Source organism: Megascapheus bottae, chromosome 3 (assembly GCF_031878675.1).
Source record: "Megascapheus bottae isolate mThoBot1 chromosome 3, mThoBot2.hap1, whole genome shotgun sequence".
Classification (NCBI taxonomy): domain Eukaryota; kingdom Metazoa; phylum Chordata; class Mammalia; order Rodentia; family Geomyidae; genus Megascapheus; species Megascapheus bottae.
Genome location: NC_143511.1, coordinates 16726315 through 16749375, shown reverse-complemented (window position 1 = coordinate 16749375; position 23061 = coordinate 16726315). Strand labels below are relative to the sequence as shown.

Genomic DNA, 23061 nt, shown 5'->3' with positions numbered 1-23061 from the left:
ATTTATTTATTTATTTTTTGCCAGTCCTGGGCTTGAGTTCAGGGCTTGAGCATTGTCCTTGGACTTTCTCAAGGCTAGCACTCTACCACTTGATCCTCAGCACCACTGCTGGCTTTTTGCTATATATGTGGGGTACTGAGGAATTGAACCCGGGTCTTTGTGCATGCTAGGCAAGCACTCTACCACTAGGCCAAACTCCTGGCCCCTAGTTCCGTTTCTAATAGAGTTCTTGTGCTCATCTTAAGTCCTCATGAACCTGGCTATCACTGTCTGGGTTCCATTAGTGCATTCTGGTGTTTTGAGCTCCTTCAGGCATTCCCCAATGGGCTTTGCTTGCAACATGCTCGTACTTCTCTAGCCCACATCTCCAATCCCTTCCACACACTAGTTCTAAAGAACCACATGGTTAAGTTTAATCACAGCAAGCCCTTCACTCCTTGAGAATCAGTTTTTTTTCATTGCTGTGAACAAACAACTGACAGAAACAATGTAAGGGAGGAGAAATTAATGTTGGCTCACTGTTTGAGTTTACAATTGCTTAATCCAACATCATGATGGTAATAGCATATAGTTAGAGGCTGCTCCCTTCCTGAAAGGCAAGACAGAAAGTAAGAACGGTGTTGGAACATGATAAAAGGTTGGGGGAAAAAACCCATACTGCCAGTTATCTATTCTCCAGATGGAGCTCCACCTACCTAAGTCCTAGAACTTTCAAAAATAGTACCACGAGCCAGTGACCAGCTGTTTCTTGGGGGACACATGCTTTGCCAGTGAAAACCCCACTAAGTTTCTGACAAAAGGTGTTATCACAGGTTCACTTTTCATTTTCTTTTAGAAACCAAGATACCAACACTGAGTATGCTCATTACTACTGGGATATTATTACTTCTAAGTATTTATCTGTGGCTGAGAATTCCACTATTGAGATCTTAGTAGAGGTGGCAATTTTAGTAGCAAACAAGAAAACCTCTGTCTGGCTTCTAGTTGGAGATATAAAGAAACTAAGAAGTATGGACTAGCAGTTCTACCCTTCCTCACCAGCTTCTGGTTGGTCATTATTGATCACTCAGTTCCTATAGCAGTTGGGTACCTTTGATTAAAAGTTATTTTACTTGTTAACAGAAAGATAACATTTCAAAAGACATTTCCTGTGAATGTGATTTCCTAGTGGTTCTTTCCTGCTTCCCTTGCCAAACTTCAAGCTGCAAGGAAATAATTCTTTGTTACAGAAAATCTAGTAAAAAGCTATTAATAGAATTGAAGCTGTGACTACCACTCTATTGCTGTATATTTTTAGACATAATTACTAGCTGTTTTTCAGAATTAAATTAATTATCTTAATGGAGTACTTACTTGCTAAATTTGAAGTTCACTCCATTTTGATGTTTATTCTTTTGAATGGCCCATCAAAAGATTTAGAGGAAGAAATAGCTTATTTTGAACTGTGATTTGCACTGTTTGTGTTTTTGTTTGTTTTTAATAAGGCATCTAAAGAAAATGATAACTTAGGGAGATCAGTGAGAATTTCCCCATACTTCTCTCATAGTTTTTTTGTTCCTTAGTTGTAATTACATAGAGGCCATTTATTTTAATGTTTAATTGGTACTACAGTATACCCTAAGTACCTTTACTTGGTCCTTAGGCTTGTTCATTTGTCATTGCTGTTGTTCTCTTGTTCTAATTTCTTCTTCCTCTGTTCTCCTTCTTCTTCGATTTTTGTTTTTAATTTGTTGGTACATAATTGTTCAGGATGTTGAGTTATCTCAAAATTGTTTTAATAACAAATCTTTCTTGAACTAGGTGCTCTTAATATATATTTCCATTCCTTTGGTATTGAAAAAGAGAAGACACTGTCTAGTTCTTCCTGCAATATAGAACAAGTTCATTGTTCTATAATTAGTACCGATAGTATACGGGTCAGGGGACAGTGGGCTTTCTTCACTGTAATGAAAGGTGGTTCATTAAATTCTACTTCTCTCAGCTACTTGAATATAATCCTAAGAAGCCTGTCTTCTCCACGGAAATGTACTGTGAGTTTTCTCAGAACAAAAGTTATTTTTTTAATTTTAATTACTGATATTTTTAACTTTTTTTAATTTTAATTTTTTATTTAATTCATGAATGCCATTTGATCAGTTAAACATATTTTCCCTAATGGAAATTCAGCTAAGCCATTAGTGTCTTCATTGTTTTATTTTTAAAAGATGGTCTTAAATATGAGTATTATCAATTATAATGGTTAATTATTAAAATAATTGCTATAATATCACATATATAGCCTTTCATTCCAGTAGTAAGTCAATTCTAATATTACAGTACCTGCATTTTTAATCATATGCTTTCAGTTATTATCATTTTATGTCTGATTATATATTTTGAAAGCTTGAGAAAAGTTATTTTCTGTAGTATACTATAGTGGATATGCTTGTTTTGTTTGATAATATATATAATAAGTGGTAGCATCATTTTATGTTAGGGTACACCCCCCATTTGCCATACTCAAAGCATATTACATTAAGGAGTATGATTATAATTTTGTTGTTGGTACTCATAAGATCTTTGAAAGAAATTTTGTCACAATAAGTGAAAAATTAAAAGCTTCTCTAAATATGATGTATCCTGGTTTAAATTCTGGGACAGGAAAAATGTCAGTGGAATCATGAGAGAAATCTGAGTGAAGTCTGTAGTTAGGTTGATAGTAATATGCTCATGTTAATTTCTTTTTGTAAAGTAGTTAGGAAAAATATTATGGTTGGAAGAAGCCAAGTGAAGCTATATAAGAACTCCATGGAATGGAAACTTAGTAAAAGATTTGATTAAATAGTTTGAATTCCTTAGCTTAGAGTAAGTTTAGTGATTGTATGTGACCTTGTTGTAAATTGTGATATTATGAATTTAAAAAATTAAAATATTGGGGCTGGGAGTTTGGCTTAGTGGTAGAGTACTTGCCTAGCATGCATGAAGACCTGAGTTCCATTCCTGGTACCACATACATAGGTGGAAAAAAGCCAGAAGTGGTGCTGAGGTTCAAGTGGTAGAGCTCTAGCCTTGAGAAAGTCCAAGGACAGAGCTCAGGCCCTGAGCCCAAGCCCAGGACTGGCAAAAAAATAAATAAAAAAATAAAATAAAAATCCCAGCAATGTAAATCTAAGCTTTTTTTTTAATTGATGAAGTATCAGGCTCCAAATTTGATCACTGGATTATCAATTTTGCTCATTTTAGATTGTTGATACTTACTTTTAAATGATTTGAATGGAGAGTTACAGTAGAAACTAACTTACCTATTAAGGTTTTATTTAAAATGTTGCAGATTGATGGATTACATGAAATAAGACTTTTAGCTTATAAAGTTGGTTCTGACATTGCTTACTAATTTGTTTAAACACCTAAGAGTAAAAATCTCTAAAACTTGGAAACATTTCAGAGAAAGAGTTATAATTTAAAGTTTGAACACATGCATATTTATATTATTTCTTGATACAGATAAGGCCTTTTGTTTTCTTAGGTTTTGTGTTGCATTAATGGTAGTGGCCTCAAGTGCTGTTAGAATTGAGAGTCTGTGGTAGAGATTACTGTGTGTCAGAACGCTGAGGGTAGCCTTCGGAGGTGAGGTGGGCATAGAGCATGTGTAAAATGTAAATTCACAGAGACAAATGAGTGAGGACCCATGTGCGTGTGCATGTGTTGATGGATAGTAAAACTGAATTGTAGGGGTAGAGTTGTGTCACTGAATTGAATCTTGTAATGGGAGAAAAAATTCCCTGGATGATATTGTACAGTATTCTGCAAAGTTAGGCTGGCATTTGTGGTCTGGCATGTGAAGAAATGTGAACTTACACTTTAGATAAAAGAGAGTCTTACTGTTTTGAAAGCTGGGAGTAAGTAACAAAGAGGTGCTTCATTTTCAGTCGTATCACAGGGAGTTTAGTGGGGATTTTTTGAGTAGGGGCAATCCATCTAGATACCAATTAATACAAAGGGTCCTGAGACTTGTTTCATATCTACAGAATTTCACAATCCTTGGCACGCCAAGTTCCTTTATGAGACGGTGCATGCCAACAAATGAAACAAAAGTGTTATATAGGATAGATAGGCAGGCTGTTTGGAGAAGCCATAGGGGACAGGTGAAACAGGAGTTTGAACTAAGCTGGGTGATTACCACTTGGGTAAGTAATGTGGGGATTTTTCTAAAATATGTGGAATGGCCACTGTTGAGGGGGGGAACTTCGATATGTGATAGTGTATGCTCACCAGAATGGAAAGGAACTAACAGAGGTACTCAGTGATCAGTGTATGGTGTAATAAGTATCTAACGTTGGGAAAACCTGTGCAGGATTCAAAAAAGCCATTATAAAATACAGTGTGGTTTTTGCCGACTGGTCCCTTCATGTTCTCACAGTCATGGGCAATTCATTCTAACCAAAAATGTTAGAAACTCCGGTAATAAGCCTACAACAGGATAGAATCAATGACAGACTACCTGGAGATGTTAAGGGACCGAGTTGAAGAAGGGCTAACACAAAGAAAAGAAAGGGGACTAGAGAAGAAGTGAAGAAGGGGGCTAGAGAAGAGAAAGGAACTTTGGAAGAGACAAGAACTTAATTTCCTCCTGGCAAGGCATAAGGAAGAAGAAGAGATAAGTCTTTTTAGAGCCATTCTGAGGTGAACTAAAACTTTTACATTGGGAATTTCCAGGTACTCTTTACGGGAATATAATTTCAGCCTATGATAAGATCCTGGGCAAATTAAAAAAAAAATGAAGAAGTTTGTGCCTTTTTATTCCATCCCTTGAGAGTAGAAAAATAAAACAGTAGAATCATTGAATTTACTGATTTTGGCAGATTTTTTTTCTTCAACATTAACTAAAATAGACATTGTTTAATGTATTGCATGATGTGTGAATGTTTCTTGTCTGCATTTGGCCAACATGTGTGTCAGATGTAGAATCATACAGTCTTTAAAAAGGAGAATTAAAAGTGACATAAATTCAAACTCTTACAAATTTGTGCCAAATGAACTTAGAGCTAGCAGTGGCTATGTGCCTAAATATACACATGAAATATTAGAGAAATTTAAAGTAAAAAGAGAACAGGAGTAGTTTTTGCTGATAAGTTGAATGATATTTTGGAGTTTATGATATGTAAATTTTCTGTTTTCTACATGTATATTATTTTTTCATATTCAGAAAAACATACGTGCTCATACATTTTGGTCATAGAAAAATAATACATAAATAATTACAAAGATCATTTCATCTACTTGAATGAAAAACTAACTTGAAATGTAGGCAGTTAGGAACAGCTTTGATAGGGCTTCAGTTGTGAACTTGGCTAATGTAACATCTGGATACTACTCAGCTTTCCATTTTATGTATATCCACTTACCTTCAGTGTTCATATTTTGTGTATATAATCAGAAAACAAGATGCAAATAAATTGACAAAAGAGCTGATACCTTCATCATCAAATACAAAAAGACATGGAGAAAGGACAAGGAAATGAAGTGATTTGAAAAGAGATGAAACATGACTTTTTGTCTGAAATATATTTTTTAATGACATTTCAGGATTCTTCTTACTAGAATAATTTCATGTTTTAGAAAATTATGAGAGACATTTAGCTATCATCAGCTAGAGCTAAAAATGGCTTCATGAAGGTAGTAATTAATACATTAGTCAGAGTATTACTCAGCCCTTTCTGATAGTGTAGTGTTAGCAGGGTTCGGTGTTGAAGGGATTCCTGTTGAGGGCTGTGTTGAGCTTAGCATCCTCCTTTCCCCTCCTCTTTCCACTTTCCACTCAGAGAAGGCAGCAAGGGCTGCACACAGCAGTTTCTGTAGCAGAGCCTGATGCAGCTTCAGTTGAGGTCAAGCACTCCCATTCCATCCTCTCCAGGGCTTTCTCTATGTGTTGCCAGTGTGCTGGTAAAAATGACTTTAAACTCTTGTCAGCGCAGTTACTGGTGCATGCATCACAGTCCCACTCAAATAAACCTGTCACAACACAGAGTCAGCCGCTAGAGAAGAGTACAAGGGCAGGCCTCAAGCTTTTCATTCGAGCATCACTAAACGTGCACAGAGTGCCCAATTATTTCAGCATTATTGAGCAAGCCTACAGGAGGACCCAAGCCTTGCTACATTAGATTTTCTTTAGTAATTTGCTCAAGTACCGCTGAGGACACTTAAAGGGCTTAAAACGGTGGCTGCAACCAGTTTCCTTTTCTGGGCTGTTAATTCAGGTTTTCTCTTTCAAATTAACTCTCTCTACATGCTGTGCAGTGGTTCTAGGAGAACTGTTTAACACTAATTTTCTCAATTTTCAGCTTTTTTTATTCAACATAACTGCTTTAACCGTTATTCATATATATGTTTTGATTAGAAATGTATGATAGCAAGGCCTCTTTTTTTTTCATAGCAAAATAAGGAAGCTTTGTTAAATTGAAATTTTAGCTCTTGAAAGTTACATGGCTAATTTTGTTATTTTAAAAAAATACATTATTTACAGGGCATGTGTGTATTCACCTCCCAGTCCTTTAGTTACAAAGATAGAATTTACAGCTATATATCTCTTTCCCGCTCCTTCCTTTTAAAAATAGGTGTGTGTGGGGAGGGGGGGGGAGTTTGGCCTAGTGGTAGAGTGCTTGCCTAACATGGACAATGTTCAGGCCCTGAGCCTAAGCCCAGGACTGGCCAAAAAAAAACCCCAAAAAACAAAAACAACCCCCCCCCAAAACAACCAAAAAAACGCAGCTGTGTGTCAATATGTCTTTCTACCTTCTGGAAGGTGGATTCAGGGAACACATTCAATATCTGTGTCGAATTTTTCACAGCAGCAACAACTCCAGGCTCAGCATTTGTCACATGGACATGGTCTGCCTGTGCCTCTGACTCCACACCCTTCGGGACTACAGCCTCCAGCTATCCCACCCATTGGGAGCAGTGCTGGACTTCTGGCTCTCTCCAGTGCTCTGGGAGGTCAATCTCACCTTCCAATTAAAGATGAGAAGAAGCACCATGATAATGATCACCAAAGAGGTGAGTGATCCTTGTGGGGTGTCGTTTTTGACATTACTGTTGCTGAATGCAATTTCTAGTTTCAGCTCTCTGCCTTTAGTTTACAAGTACTAAGCATAGGATTTTCCATAGTAGGCAATTATGACAAGCATTTGTTGGCTACATCATACCCTAGTGGTATGATGGCCCAAGTACCAGGAGATTGTTTATCCTGGTAATTACCTATGATCCCTTGCTGCCCTGTAATTCTTAAGTCAAAGTCCATAATGAAGTTCTGTGATGTCCTGTATATGAAATGATAGGTGGCATTACTAGGTAATCTTAACAACATTATATGTGAGGAGGAGGGGGAACTTACTGATAAAAGCTTACTTGACATTTAACTAAATTAATTAATTATTTGTAAATCAGATGAGACTGTATAGAATAGTAAGAACCTCACAGGTAAGAAAATAGTTACAGCAGCCTTAATCATTGGGAAGGAAGGTGGACTCCAATTTAATGAAATCTGTTGATTTAAGTATTTCTCATGAAGTCTGTTCAGAAGCATAAAATTAATTCTTTTCATTAAGAATGACACAGTTATACATTGTTTTCTTACAGAAAAGATGATAGAACAGATACAATTCAGTGTGACAGTGAGTGTTGCTTGCTGACAATTTTATTGAAAATTTTAAAAATAGTAAGGAAAAGAAAGAAAGTGGGAGGAAGGAATAGAAGGAGGGTGGGGGTGGAAGGGAGAGTCTTCTAGTCTTCTAAGGTTCCTTTGTGGGAATTTACATAGCACCTGGGCGGGTCATTGGTTTTGAAAGGATATGTTTCGTAATTGAAAGCTTCTATGTACTCTTGTTTTCAGTTTCATTACTATGAATTATAATCTTGGGTAAATTATCCTTATCACATAAGCATAAATTTACCATCTCTGATGTTAGAAACACTGTAATATTTGTCTTACAGTTATCTTAATGCTATGGTACAGAGTTGACTCATGATTATAAACACTTTTATAAGTGGAAAAGTCAATAAGGTACATAAATAGTAAAGATATGTGGCTTTGGTCCTTCTGAAATTGTGTCAAAGTTAGATTGGTGCTTTCCAGAGCTGATAATGTTAATGATTAACTTTATAGCAAAGTTGACATCTGTGCAATTTATTGTTTAGCAGAGATCAGATTTGATAAATGAAGGATTTTGTGTAAACTAACAAGTATTTTTTTCCCTTTCCCCCCATTACTTTATCTGTTTGTGTTGCTGCTGTTTTGCCTACAGACAGAGACTCCATCAAGGTAGGACCTGAAATTCATAAACAAATGAATGGCTTATGGGGGAATCCAAGTTAGTGAAATTGTCAAGTAATAGATTCTTTGAGATTCTGAAAATAATAGACATGTGTTTAAGAAATAGTTATTGACTAACTTTTAGGTATGTGGTTGATGTTTTTAAAATAGTCTATTTCTCAAGCAGTACTAGATTGTTAGAGCAATATGGTTTGCATTGCTCATTTTATTATGTCTTGCTGTTTGAAAAATAATGCTTTTATTCAGTTAGATTTTGGCTATGAAATAGTGAAATTCAATTTATAAATAAGTTGATTTATAAGAAAGTACGTATTAGTTTCATATTTGGGGATATATTTTCACTCTACAAAATACTCTGCAAAAATATCAAAACATTTGTTTGGGCTGGAAGAGTAGCTCAGTGTTTCAGAGATGCTTGATATCAAGCATCCAAAAAGTAGAAATGTTCTAAGAACATTTCTGTTCACCAGAGTGATTTTTCTTCTTTAATATATGTTTCTAGTTTGTCAAGTTAGTTTTCTTTTGGTTTTGCATCTGTCTTTTCTGCCTTCTGAATCTCTTTATAGGTAGATCGTACGGAAAGAGGAAAAGTATTTAGGGCTTAATGATTTGTATATGCTTGTGTAGTGTCAGAGTAAAATGTGTTAAGGATATTTAAATTTCTTAGTAAGAAAACAAGCTGCCATGGTAGGAAATGAGTAAACTATGAGAGATGCTTTATTCACTTTGGGGTCAGGTGTAATATACTTGTAATGCAGTATTATATGTGTTATTGAAAGAACAGTTCTTAAGTACTGGCCCAATTATAGATGCTGTCAGTTTTTTTCTTATATTTTATAATAACTGAATTTATCTAACATAAGTAGTTACATCCTTTACAATTTGTTGGTGATGGTGGGGTTTGAACTCGGTGTGTGAATGCTGTCCCTGAGGTCTTTGTGCCCAAGGTTAGCAATCTACCACTTTGAACTACAGCTCTACTTCCGATTTTCTGGAGTTTAATTGGAGATTAGAGTCTCATGGACTTTCCTGTCCCCACTGGCTTTGATTCAATATCTTCAGATTGTGGCTTCGGCTCCCTTTTCATTTCTTAATGAAGCTAAAAAATTATCTTCTAAAATAATTTGTGCTGTCACTTTACTCTTTGTCTTTTTATAATAAAAGAAATTTGGGCTGGGAGTTTGGCTTGATGGTAGAGTGCTTGCCTAGAATGCACAAAGCCTTGGCTTCTATTCCTCAGTACCACATATGCAGGAAAATCTGGGCATGGTGCTGTGGTGCTTTCTTTGAGAAAGCTCAAAGAGAGTGCCCAGGCCCTGCGTTTAAGCCCCAACACTGGCTGGAAAAAAAACTTTTAATAGATGAATGAAAATCAGGGGTTTATTTCTAAGCCTTTAAATAATGGAAAATTAAATTGAATATTCATAAGTTATTCTTCAAAAGTCTTTGAACTAAATGAGTGTCTACAATAAGCATCAACAACTGGACCCATATTCATCAAATTACTTAATTACACATTTTCTGTTGTATAGTTTATATAGTTTATTGAATAATATGGCATATCAGTATCTAGATTCAAAAATAATACCTAGATTTCTTTTCTTTTCTTTCTTTCTTTTCCTTTTTTTTTTTTTTTTTGCCGATCCTCAGCTTGAGCACTGTCCTTGGACTTTCTCAAGGCCAGAGCTCTTTCTTTTTGTCGGTCATGGAGCTTGAAGTGAGGATCTGGAAGCAGCCCCTAAACTTATTCTCAAAGCTAGCCCTCTACCACTTTCAGCCACAGCTCCATTTCTAGTTTTTGAGTGGTTTATTGGAGGTGAAAGTCTCAAAGGGCCTTTTCTGGCAGACCAGCTTTGAACCTTGATCCTCGGATCTCAGCTTCTTGAGTAGATAGGAATACAGGCGTGAGCCCCTTAGATTTCTTAATCAGATAATGCTAAATGTTTCAGAAATGTGCACAAAGAAATAACTAAATGCAGTGACCAGAATTAACTGATAGTATCCCTTGGAGGCCCTTTCTAGTAATTCTGAGGCTATAATATAAACATCCCTTGTATCCACAGGATAAATACATACCTTATGGCAAGCCAGTGAACTAAATAAAAGCCTCCTTTCATACTCCACTCCCAGCAGATTGTGAAAATATTATTTATACTTGCCTGCACACTTTTGTGTTGGTTACATTTTATATTCCCTCACCTAAAAGTGTGTATTTTGAAATTATCTGCAATTATTCAGTTAGACTGGAAGTATATATGTAGCTAGATTGCTGGTAGGGGAAACCAATGAAAAATTAGAAGCTGATAATTTTGTCCCTAATTTATTATGGAATAGAAACTGAGTTTTTGTTGTGTATCATTCGAATTCAAAATTGTGTATGTCAGATCAGGGGCTGTCCTGTAGCTTTGCTTATGTGAAATAGTTTCTAATTTTCTTAAGTGTGTTTGTGACACTCAGAGAAGGCAGTTGCTTGTTCCATTTTTCATTCATTTGACTCCATAAGTTGTTAAGAGAAGTTGGCTGTACTGGTGTGTGTGTGTATGTGTATATGTGTGTGTGTGTGTTGTTTGTTTTTATTTTTTTTATGATTGTTGGTTGTGTGATGATTTTATCAGCCAGAGTGTGCCAGTTGCCTGCAGCTGGAGTCAGGCTTGTATGAAATAATTTGTTCATGCAGGATAATGCTCCTTAACATTTAACAGGTAATGCACGTGACATAAATTTCCTTCTTGCTTTTCATTTTTCCCTTTCCTCTTCTAATGTGCAAACAGGCAGGTCTGGTACTCTAAATAATAAGTAAATTTTGGCCATCTGTCAAAAGGAAATTTCAATACAAATTTAAATTAATGGTGCCTGAAATTTTTTATAGCTCCTCTAAAAGCCTCTAATGTGCAGAAAATTCTGGATCTGCTAGTAGTAATTAGTGTTGCATGTAATGAGGAAGTGGGCAATGTTGTACAGCCCCATTGTAACATTTGATATGGTAGCAAAATTTTGATTTATACAAGGCTGTGGATGGATTTAATTGTGAGAGACACTTGAAAATGTTTTCTTGATGTTAGAGATTATTAAACAGGGCACATTTCAGAATTGCTTATAAAATACAAACTTAAACTTACTGTAAAGCCTCAAGTAATTAAGATGCTTTACCTTTAGATACCAAGTAAAATGAAAGAAAAGCACTTGTTAAATGGTGGTTAGGTTTCTTTTTTCTCTCTTTCATGTCTTGGAGGTTCTGTGGCCACTAAATCACATCCTATTGGCTTTATTGATCTTGTTTTCTATAGCTCCACTAGCCAAGTTCATTCTTAAGCCTGTTATTTGCAGACCTCTGTCTGAGGTTTTTCAACAAGGATGTAGAATGTAAATATGGATATAAAGGAGAAAGCTCTGTGGGAGTCCACGAATCAATTGCCTTGGTGAGGAGACTCTAAAGCAGTATATGTAGTAGGACTATTGAACTAAGGGAGCACTGGGCTTGCCATCTTGCATATTTGTCATTGGCTGTCCTGTGACTGTCTGCCCAATAGTTATCTCCACTTTAGAGGCCTGAAAGCAGCTAGAAAGAAACTCAGACCATGATTATTCTCACCATGAATGGAAGGATAGAAAGCACAAATTTCAGCTCTCAAGACCCTCAAACTCAGTTCCTACTTCTGTTTCCTAAGTGGAGCCAAAAGGATTCTCATAAGGAAGTATTTTAATGCTGTTGCCACTGGGGTTTGAGGGGTAAATGTGGTTTGATCAAAATAACCACCAGAGGGGATATTCCTGCATTCTGCTAGTACCTTCCCAAGTCTTGTAGATATCAGATAACAAACAGGAGTCTAGCCATTCATTTTCTCTTTATTCTCCAGTTTTCATCCAAGGGATTAAAATTTGAGTCAGGTACAGTGGTGGCTCATGCCCAAAACCCTAGGTACCCATAAGGCTGAGATTTGAGGCTCTTGACTAGAAGCCTTCCTGAGCAAGAAAGTCTGTGAGATTTTTATCTCTTAACAAACTACTCAAAAGCTGGAATTGGAGCTGTGACCCATGTGGCTGTATATTAGCCATGAGCATAAAAGCTTAAGGGTGCCCAGGCCCTGAGTTCAAATCCATGAACAGCAGCAGTAGCAGCAGCAACAACAACAACACAGCAGAAACAAAAAAAAACCTTAAGGGTAATGATTCAAAGTAGTGATAGTTAAACTTCCTAAACTTGCTTCAGGTTCCACCTTTTAAACTCTCCCTACCTCCCAGCATCTACATAGTATCTTGGAAAAAATAAAAACAACAGGAAGGTCAGCATTGCCTTTGTCTACACAGTCTACATAGCATCTAGGAAAAAAAGTAAAGAAAAACAACACAAAGGTCAATATTACCTTTAAGTATAACAAGTAAAACTCACTAGTGTTAAATGTTAATTAGATCCATGACCTCTCCCAAATTTATATTGTACATTTTTTTTATTGTATTCACTTTAAGTGTTTACATGGCCCTCCAGTGTTGTATCTTCATAGCAGCAACCTTTACCATCACTGTGAAGGAGTTAGTCACTTTTTAAAATCTTTATTGGTTGTTATAGCAGAACTAGTAGCTATAAAAGGCTTACCATTTTTTTTTTTTTTTTTTTGCCAGTCCTGGGCTTGAGCTCAGGGCCTGAGCTCAGGGCCTGAGCACTGTCCTTGGACTTTCTCAAGGCTAGAGCTCTACCACTTGAGTCTCAGCACCACTTCTGGCTTTTTTCTATGTATGTGGTTTTATAATAAAATTTTGGTGTTATAATAAAGTATAGATGGCACACTTAATTTTTTAAATGTATATAATTTTTATACTGAATACTATGCTTTTTCTCAAGTGATTTTTTTTTTGCTTTTGTTTAAAAAAGATTTTATCGTAATCTCTTCAGTTATGTTTAAGGCAATGCTAGTTTATTTTGCTCTGTCTAGATATTGGTGTTTATTATGGGTAGATGACTAAAAAACATCATGTATTGTTCTCTTTACTCCTCCACTTACTCACTGTTAGCAATAAAGGTTTATCAGTGGAAAATTAGAAGGTTGTTTTTATGTTCATATTCAAGTGTATGATTCTAGCCAAGAAAGTACTTTGGATTCATTAGCTGGTATTACAGAAAGAAGTAATAGCTCTGAATTAGCAGAGTGATTATTTCTGTTTTCCACTTCATTTTTGTACATTGACTTAATGGTCATAGCTTCTATTCTAGAACCTTGTATAACCTGTATGATTTTCTTCTTCCAAAACCCAAACCTGTTTCTCCTGTCTCAAAGGAAAATCCATAAAATAATTGAAGGCTAAATTTATTGAAAAGGAAGGAATGAACGAATACAACTAGATACCATCAAGAGAGTCTAAGCAAACAAATGAATTAGGGACTGTAATTTGAGCAATTCAGTATATGAACTTAACCTAGAGGAAAACAAAGTAGGTGTCATCCCTACTAGTGTACACTTACCTTCCTTGAACTTCTGAGACAACCAGTTGTTTGATGTATAGCTCTTATTATAGATGTCACCTGTGAAAGTAGGTGCTATACTTACTCCCCTTAATTACATACCTTAGGAAATGATTAGAGGTATGCAAATCTGACTCCTCTGACATTCTGAAAAGAGAGCTCTTGGGATGACTCAGTCTTACTCCATTATTAAAAATTAGAAGCATTCCACAAAGAATAGTACCAAGAACTCCCATATGCCCATGGTCAAAGTATAGGAGCTATAGTATTTAGCCATGTTTTCTTTGCTGTTCAAAGTAGGTGCTATGTCGTATATATATATTTTTTTCATATGCTTTAATTGTATAAAATGAACACATTTCTGTAAATGTTTTATTTTTATATAACCATAATGCTTATATGTCTTAAAAACAAATAATTCCATGATCTCTTCAAAAACTCGGTCTCTAATAATTGTTTTCATTATTACAAAGGTATTACTTGCTGGAAATGTGATCTGAACAGGATCCATTGTTCTATTTTGTTGACATAACTTTCAGATCTCTCAATCAAAAGTCTCACTTTAAATTTTTGTTCTTACAACATGACCTTAATTCTGCTACAATTTCCTTTTTAAATAAATCCTTGATATTTTTTTCTTTTATATAGTTCTTGCCTTCAAGGAGCTAAAAATTCAATAGATAGAAGAATACTTTATTCTGTTGAGGCATGAGGAATCATAGGCAATAGATTAAGCATATCTTAAGCAATGAGGTGTAGAAATGGATTTGAATTTCCAGTATGTCATAGTCTATATGTAAAGGATACACAGAACTTTACTAATTTTCACCATAAATTTCCAAATTTTCTTTCTCCCACTGAATTCATTATTGGTAAAATTCACTTTTCTATTCATTACCACCATGTACTTGTAAACAGACCTTTTTTTTAAAAAAAAAAAAGCTTTTCCTGATGGGAATGGAATGTTATTGACACCACAATAAGGTATACTTGATATATCCAAAATATGATGAATATTCTCCATGAATGGTGTCCCAGGTTCTTTACCCATGCTGTCTACTACTAGATAAACTGTATCAGTGGCCAAGTCACTCCGTAGATTTCCAAGTTGTGATTCTTGGTATTCTTTTAGCTATTAGAATGTAATTATTGTAGTGTATTCATACTCTTTGAATTGAGTTATAAAGGAAAAAAATGTTGTACCATAGGATATGTCACCAAGTTGTTTTGGCAATAAAATTGGACATCTTATTGAACAAGTAAATACATTTGGGAGATAGTGGGGTGTGGGGATAGTTAAATGTTTAATATATACTTAATATAAGGTTAATTATGTCTTGAAAACATTTCATCTTGCAGCTTTAATTTACCAAAATATGATATCAAATTGCTTTAGCCCCACTGTTGTTTTTTTTTTTTAACACTTTTAAAGATGTGATTTTGTTTTTCAGTCATTGATTTCACTGGTTAGAGTTACCTTATCAAAGAATAATTAGGAACTCCTTTGTTTTATTGGCTTATGATGCAATAATTTGTTCATTATTAATTGACCCCTGCTTCTAGGCATGTAAGCTGTGTAAATGTAACAGGTGCCCTAATTCCTGAAAATGTGTTGTAATTGTTTGTTTGCCTAACAGATGAATAAATGTCTTTAGGGCATAGCTGGTCCTCAGGTGGTGAGCATGAATGGATTAATGATGTGACTGGGGGAGACAAGCTTGTTTTGCTGCACCCGCCTCCACAGATTGCTGAAGCAGAACAAATATTAATTAATAGAGCCAGGCTGATTGTCAGGTCTGCCTTTCCCAGTTGATTTTGGCAAAAGTGATTTTCACTCCTTTCTCCTTTAGTTAATAGACCTTTTCATCTTCAGGGTTTTTTTTTTTTAATCTTTCTTAATTAGGATGTATTTCATCTCTTGGAAAAATATTATACCATAAAGTTTTTCTAAAAATGTTAAGTAAAACATTTTTATGCTTGGCATTTGAGTTTCAGAAGCATTTGTTTCTCAAAATGTAATTCCCAATGAAATTATTTCCAAAATTTGATCACCATCTTTCTTTATGTTCTTATCGTAATCCTCATTCCCTCTGGGGGAAAGAAAAATCACAAAATCACCTAGAGGTAAACCTAATTTCTTGGTTTCTTAAATTTTAGCAATGCTTACCCTCACTTATCCTAGGTATTTTGCTCTGTGGTGGTGTGAATTAATTCATATCTTTTGGATTCAGAAACTTTACTTGGACACTACTGTCATGAGCCTCATATGATTTTGTACTTAATGAATTCTATTTAATTATTTACTGTTACAACTGAACATAATTCTTCAGATTCACAAAGTAATAATGGAACAGAAGATTTTTCAGGGCTAACTAGTATTTTCTGAGTTTTTGATTGTTTTAAATAAGCTTGCTATGCTATTAATGCTTCTAGTTTTGCTTCACTAGAAACTATAACAGTATACACTCACATGAAATGCAGCCTTCTTTTCTTCCCTCATACTGTTAAATATTCCACCTCCTCTGCAGCCGTGAAGTGTGGTGAAAAGCTTACACTTTTCCTCCCTCTCCTCACCCTCCCATTTTACTGAATTGCAGGCAGTGAGGTGGAAGTTAAAATGGCTTAAGTATTCTTGTTGTAAGTGAACTTTTTAAGATATAGTGAGCGATAGGGTGAGAAAGAATAATTCTTTTTCATGGAAACAGACCACATGTTTAATTGCATCATATCCTAAAGGATTCTTAAATTTCATTTTTAAGCTGGTAGTTTTTAAATTTCTAATGATGTCCACATTTGAGAAGAGGAGACTGTTGTGGAAGAGCAAGTTAGCAAGTAAATGATGCCACCCAATGAGACACCTATGAACAATATAACAGTTCTTCATCTTTTTAACATTTATTCCTTCTTATGGTCATTAATTATTTGAGAAATTTGAGAATTCCGTTTAACTTTCTTTTAACTTCTGCTTTCTTGAGCAACATTTGGCCTTTTGAACAACAAAATAAAATTGGAAATGCTAATGTTTTGAGCCAACTAAAGGAGGAAAATAAAAATGTCACCATGGTAACAAAGCTGCTTTCTAGATGGTTTCCTAAGATATGCCTGAACTAGAAGCAGATGTCTGATTTGAGAATCTTGCCTCCTTCAATGTAAACAAATAACTTCTGGGCAGGTGTTGGAAATAATATGGAAATCCTATTAAGGGGCCCCTGGGTTCCTGTCAGTCAGGAAGCCCAGTGCCACAAAAGGGCTGGCTGTCACATAAAGGAGCAGAGTAAATTCTCATTAGGCTTGAGCTTTTCCCAGGAAATGATTGTCTTCGTGTGTTCTTTCTCCTGTGAATCTGAATGTAAGCTGTTGCTTCTATTGATCTATTCACTGGCTTTATATTTTTCTCCTCTTCATTTCAAATCCTCCCTAGCCCATACCAGCCTATATTCCCCACTCCCCTCCCTTACTCTCTCCTTCCTTTTAGTTTAACACTTGATCTGTGCTACTGCCCTGAGAGTGGTGACATTTGTGATTTTAACCTCCCAGCTTGAGTGGGGAAAGGGGAGGAGGGATATTTCCAAAGATCCAGGCTAATTGAACCCAGTGCTGAGGGCTGTGTGGACTGGCACACATAGCAGTAGTAGGAGTACCATCTTAGGAACATTTACTTGAAGTTGTGTATTTATGAATTAAGCAGAAAAGCATAAAGAGGGGGAACATCTTTTTAGCAGTTTCTATAGTTACCTGGTAAGCCTCTAAGGCTATACTATCCAGTGTGATAGCCACTAGCCAAGTGGAGCTATTAACAGCAAATTTGAACAAATGAAATGCAATTTCTCAGTTTCATATTTTGCATGTTAAATACCCAGTAAATCACATGTAGCCATAGAAACTACCAGAGCATTGGAGGTTCCGAACATCCCCATCAATGCAGGTGGTTTCCTTGAATGGCCCTGGAAGATACGGCTTGCTTCTTCTGTACCTCTGGTTAAAGCTGGCTCCTCAGGCTCAAAGGCACACACTTTCTTGATGTATAGAAAACAAGGGACTGTACTAAAACAGCATTCTCTAAATGGTTGTAGGTCTTTTCTCTCCCTGCCCCACCTCTTCCCCCCCCCCCATGCTTGGACTGCAGTTATTTAATGCATGGTCTTCCAAAAATGGAACTGTAGGTGATGAATTTTAATGTTTCTAGATAGAAAGTTGAGGCATTTTGGTGGTGGTCCAGGAGGGTAGGGGGTGGGATTTGAAGGCTCTACATAATGGTGCTCTTTCTAATACTCCGAAGGTTAAACGTGGGTAAACACAAAACAAGGCTTCAGAAAAAGCCATGCTATTATTATGCAGCATTTCTCGGACTATAGTCCCCGAGATGCACTTCATAAAGCCAATAAAGCTCTCACTGGTGGTCTCCTGTTGCCCTAGCAACGGACCATGGGGCACAGTGTATGTGAAATGCATGAACATCTGTGAATTAATCTTTTTTAGTTTGTTCTTTTCTTGGCACTGATTGGGCCACTCGGGCTTGTGCCTGTGACACTGCGTGTGGAAGGGTAATCTGGAGCAGTCCCCAGGGCCTTGCCCTAGAGTGGATGTTGGAATGGAAAGAGAAGGGAGATTTATCCAGGGTAGTGCATTCAGCAGTAGAGGGATTTAGCTTGACAGCACGGTGGGATGTTATTAGCTTACTTTCTGGTGCATGGGGAAAAATGAATTAAAAAAAATTCTAGTAAGTCTCAACATTACTGAGTTTATTGGGTTGCCCTGAAAAAAAATCTGCACAGAAAACTGAAATAATCACTTATTTTTATACCACAATTAACAGGAACTTGGAAGCTCTTAGTTATTCTAGTCCTAGGCTCAGTCTGTGCTCCAGAGGTTATTAGTAAACCATAGTGATGTATCACTGGTCTGAATAAGACTCTTGAATTGGATGCTTAGGATTCTGGTATCTGTTTTGATAATAAAACTTGATAGTAGCTTAGAGTGACCTTATTTTATATATATATATATATATATATATATATATATATACACATATTTGTATTTTTTTTTGTGGGAGAAAGGGGCAGTCTTGGAGCTTGAACTCCGGACCTAGGCTGTGTCCCTGAGCTTCATTTGTGCTCAAGGCTAGTCTTAGTCACTTGAGCCTACAACTCCACATCTGACCTCTTGGACGTTCATTGGAGATAAGAGTCTTACAGTACAGACTTTTCCTGCCTGGGCTGGCTTCAGACTACAATTCTCAGGTGTCAACCTTCTGAGTAGCCAAGACTATAGGCCCGAGCCACCTGGGCTCCTCCCTATTTGGGAAATTTTTAAGCTGGTGCCAATTTTTTTTCTTCTTAGTAGAATAGAATAATCTGATTAAATAAGCAACCAGGAACCATACTTTGGTTTTTACACTACCTCAATAGGATTGACTTCATTGATTCTTCACTCTTCACTTTTTCAAACCACCACGTTTTGGAGTAACTTTATACACTCTCCGTGTTACTCTAGTCACTTGAACACATACATAATAGTAAATTATTTTACTCACACTTTCATGTTCAGTTCCCGTACTATTTTTCTTCCTTCACACCCTTTCCCCGACCCCTTGCCATTCTTATGAGAGAATAATGTGAAACATTTCGATGACAATCTTTTTTTTTTTTTTCTTTTTGGCTGGTCCTGGCTTTGAACTCAGGGCCCGAGCATTGTCCTTGAACTTTATCAAGGCTAGAGCTCTACCACTTGAGCCTCAGCACCATTTCTGGCGTTTTTTTTTTTCCTTTTTTCTTTTCTTTTCTTTTTTTTTTTTTTTTTTTTGCCAGTCCTGGGCTTGAGCTCAGGGCCTGAGCACTGTCCTTGGACTTTCTCAAGGCTAGAGCTCTACCACTTGAGCCTCAGCACCACTTCCGGCTTTTTTCTATGTATGTGGTACCGAGGAATCGAACCTGGGTCTTCATGCATGCTAGACAAGCACTTTAACCACTAGGCCAAACTCCCGGCCCTCTTTTAAACTATTTAGAGTAAAATTTTATGTCAGGGGGGCAGGGTGGTCCATACATATGAAGCTAACAGGAGTCTGAGACAGGAGGACACAATTTTAAGGTCAACTTAGGCTATCTAACACAGGAACTTATCTCAATATTTTTAAATTATTTAATAAATATATTAGGATAAAAGTGTTCTTAGAACAGTTTTATTTGTTTAATTGCCATTTTATACTAAAAGGCTTTTGAATAGGAAGAATTAGTTGTAAACTCTAAATTCTCATCCTGTGAATATCGGAGACACAGCTGTACTTCTGTAGTGAGAGATATGTTCTGATTCTCCTGTTAGAGACAACCAAAAATTATTTTAATGGTTCTTGACTATGAAACCTGTCAGTATTAATAGGTAAACTTGAAAATTGAGCAATGCAGTCTAAATAAAATATTTAAAGTTACTAGTTACCAGTTTGGCAACTAGAAGGCAAAAGACTTGCCTTTGTCAAAAGGCAAAAGACTTGTCATTGGGGGTACAGATTAGATACAATCCCTTGCCTCAAATCATTTTTTCTGTTAAAGTGCAAAACTATGATAGGATGCCTTCTGTGTAGAATAAAATATATTAATGGATTTTTCCTCTTCATTTCTCTGAGCTTCCTGTGAGTCTTGAATTCTTTAAAAAATGTGCATATAAAAGCAGTTTATGATGATTAGGGAACTAGCTGTGACAGCAAGTCTTCCCAGGAATCTGCCAGGGTTGATGTGCAAATACATGCAAACATGGAACCTTTAGCAAATACTGACAGTAAAGCTAGTGGCAACATTCTGTAGACTCCTTATCTTGATATGTGCCTTTTAATTGAGTTAAGACTATATTATATAGGAATCCACAAAACAGTTGAACTCCAGAGCTAATCAGTGTGTCACCTGACTATTTGAATACCGTTTTTGCTTTTGAGGGGCTTTCTCTGGTTTAAAAACAATTTTTATAGCATTTTCTCTTTAAAGGTGTGTGTGTGTGTGTGTGTGTGTGTGTGTGTGTGTGTGTGTGTGTGTGTGTGTGTGTGTGTGTGTGTGTGTGTGTGTGTGTAAGTGTAGGTACTATAGATTGAAACTAGAGCCTTGATACAGGCTAGGTAAGTACCACCCCACTTGAGCCATACCCTGAATGAAGTTCATCAATTTTATGTTAGTAAAGCTTTTAGTTGTTATTTTGAAACTAGAAAAAAGTAGTATTGGAAATTAGAAAATTGTCAGGTGGAGCGACTCACACCTGTAATCCTAGCTATTCAGGAGGCTAAGATCTGAGGATCATGGTTCAGAGTCACTAAAGAACCAGTTTCTTTTGTTAAAAAAAATAATTTTTTATTGTGATTAATAGAAAGGTTACATCATATTCACCAGATAGAAGGTGCATAACTTCACAAACATTGATACCCTTTCTCATGACATGGTCCCCATTTCCCTCCCCCCTCTCACGCTTATCTTGATTTCCTCCCTTCCCTATCCAATTTCAAATAACCAATTAAGCACATATAAAATATATCAGATAACAAGGTAAAATATTGTAACAATATGAGATAGCCTTATCTCCAATTAATCACTAGAAAATGGGAAATGGTGCTGTGGCTCATGGGCAGGGCAGTAGTCTTGAGCTGAAGAGCTCAGGGACAATGCCCAGGCCCAGGGGTAGGGTGGTAACCTTGAGCTGAAGAGCTCAGGGACAGTATCCATGCCTATAGTTTAAGCCCCAAGACACACCAAAAAAAAATTAGAAATTAGAAAAAATAGTATTCTCAAATTGTGTTTTTTCCAACCTGAACTATTGCTTTGTAGTATGTAGTAAAATTTCCGTAGAAATGAATGGCATTTTCTAAGCTAACTATAGTGTAGTGAAGAGAGAAAATAAGTTTGTCTATGACTCTCCACTGTTTTTTTCTCATCTGACTAGGCATAGAAGTTAAAATTCAATGCAAAGAAATCCAATTTTCATTAGTATGGTGAACATGTGGATTCATGAAACTGTTTTAAGGGGAGACTGAATATTCTCATATGCATTTCTTCTATACGCAGTATTTATAATCAGTGAAAGGTTCCATAGAAGAGTACTTTCTACACTTTTTAATGAGGCTACCAAAAACTGTACCTGATACCATACTGTTATTGAGTATATTCAACACTGCACCTATAAGGAAGGACTGCATATGGAGGTCTTCATACCACATGTATTTGATAGCTAGCTATCTCCACTTATGAAAATATCATTATGCTCCATTCATCCACTAGAGGTATCTAGGTTGATTCCATATCTTGGCTATGGTAAATATATGCTGTCGTGAACATGGTTGTGCTAGTAGCTTTAGTGAGGCCTTGTTTGTGATCTAGAGGCTAAGTGCCCGGGAGTGGAATTGCTGGGTCATAGGGAATCTTTATGTTTAGTCTTTTGAGGAATTTCCATACTGTTTTCCAGAGCATTTGAACAAGTGAATATAAATGTACAAAAATATATAAATAAAAAGTATGCGTCTCATTAACAAATACACCTTTGTGGTGATGAAAGAACGAGTTTTAATTCAAAATTGTCAAGCCCATTCCAATCCATTGCTGGAATCTGTTGGGTTCTCCCCAAAGTTTGAAAGCTTCATCACATCCTAAAGGTTGTTCTAAATCAAATCATTAATATACCCCTGTTCATCTCCTAAAGAATGGATGGACCTAAAAGTAGCACAGGCCCTTCAGTTGTGGAATTTTTGGCCTTTCAGCACTCTATAGAGTCTGGTGAGTCTTGGTGCAGGTACGTTTTACTGGTCCTAACCATGGAATTTTAATATATAAAATGTCTTTAGAAGCAGATACTTTGAAACTGTGCTTTGGCAGACTGCTTACAAATGTCTATCTATGCTTAAAAAATAGTTCTTTGCAATTCTACATGCATATTTTACCCATTGGAAGTGCTTGTGAAACGGGCAAACAACAAATGTTGAGTAAAAGTGTAGTGGAGTTCTCAGGCACCGAAGTAATGCTTTTCCACCTGGCCCCTGCCTCCGCCTACTACTTAGTCTGCTCCCTTCTGAAGCCTGAGTGGTAGTAAAAATGACAGGGAAAGGATTAGTCATGAAGACTCAGGTTTCTTAGACTAGAGATTATCACTGAGAACTAACTCGGGTCATGATTTCTGTTTTCATCTGCCTTTGTTCCTTTTGTGCACTTCTGTGGTCAGACAGCTAGAAGTGCTGCAGAAATATTTGAAGAGCCCTGTTTAGTAGTTTATGTGAAAAGCTGTTGAATAATTCACACAGCAAATGATTAGACAAGCACTTGTCCATCTG

General features: G+C 36.4%; 1 protein-coding gene across 9 annotated transcripts in view; it reads left to right on the top strand.

Annotated features, from left to right (window-relative positions):
• Window positions 1-23061, top strand: part of Tle4 (TLE family member 4, transcriptional corepressor) — a 143906-nt gene that overhangs the window by 66100 nt on the left and 54745 nt on the right. For 5 of the 9 annotated variants that reach the window (XM_090329599.1, XM_090329595.1, XM_090329601.1 and 2 more), the window contains 2 exons: window positions 6828-7032; window positions 8280-8296. In XM_090329599.1, the coding sequence (XP_090185725.1) occupies window positions 6828-7032; window positions 8280-8296 (222 nt within the window). The remainder of the gene's footprint in view (window positions 1-6827; window positions 7033-8279; window positions 8297-23061) is intronic. The other 4 variants (XM_090329600.1, XM_090329596.1, XM_090329602.1 and 1 more) reach the window with 1 other exon arrangement.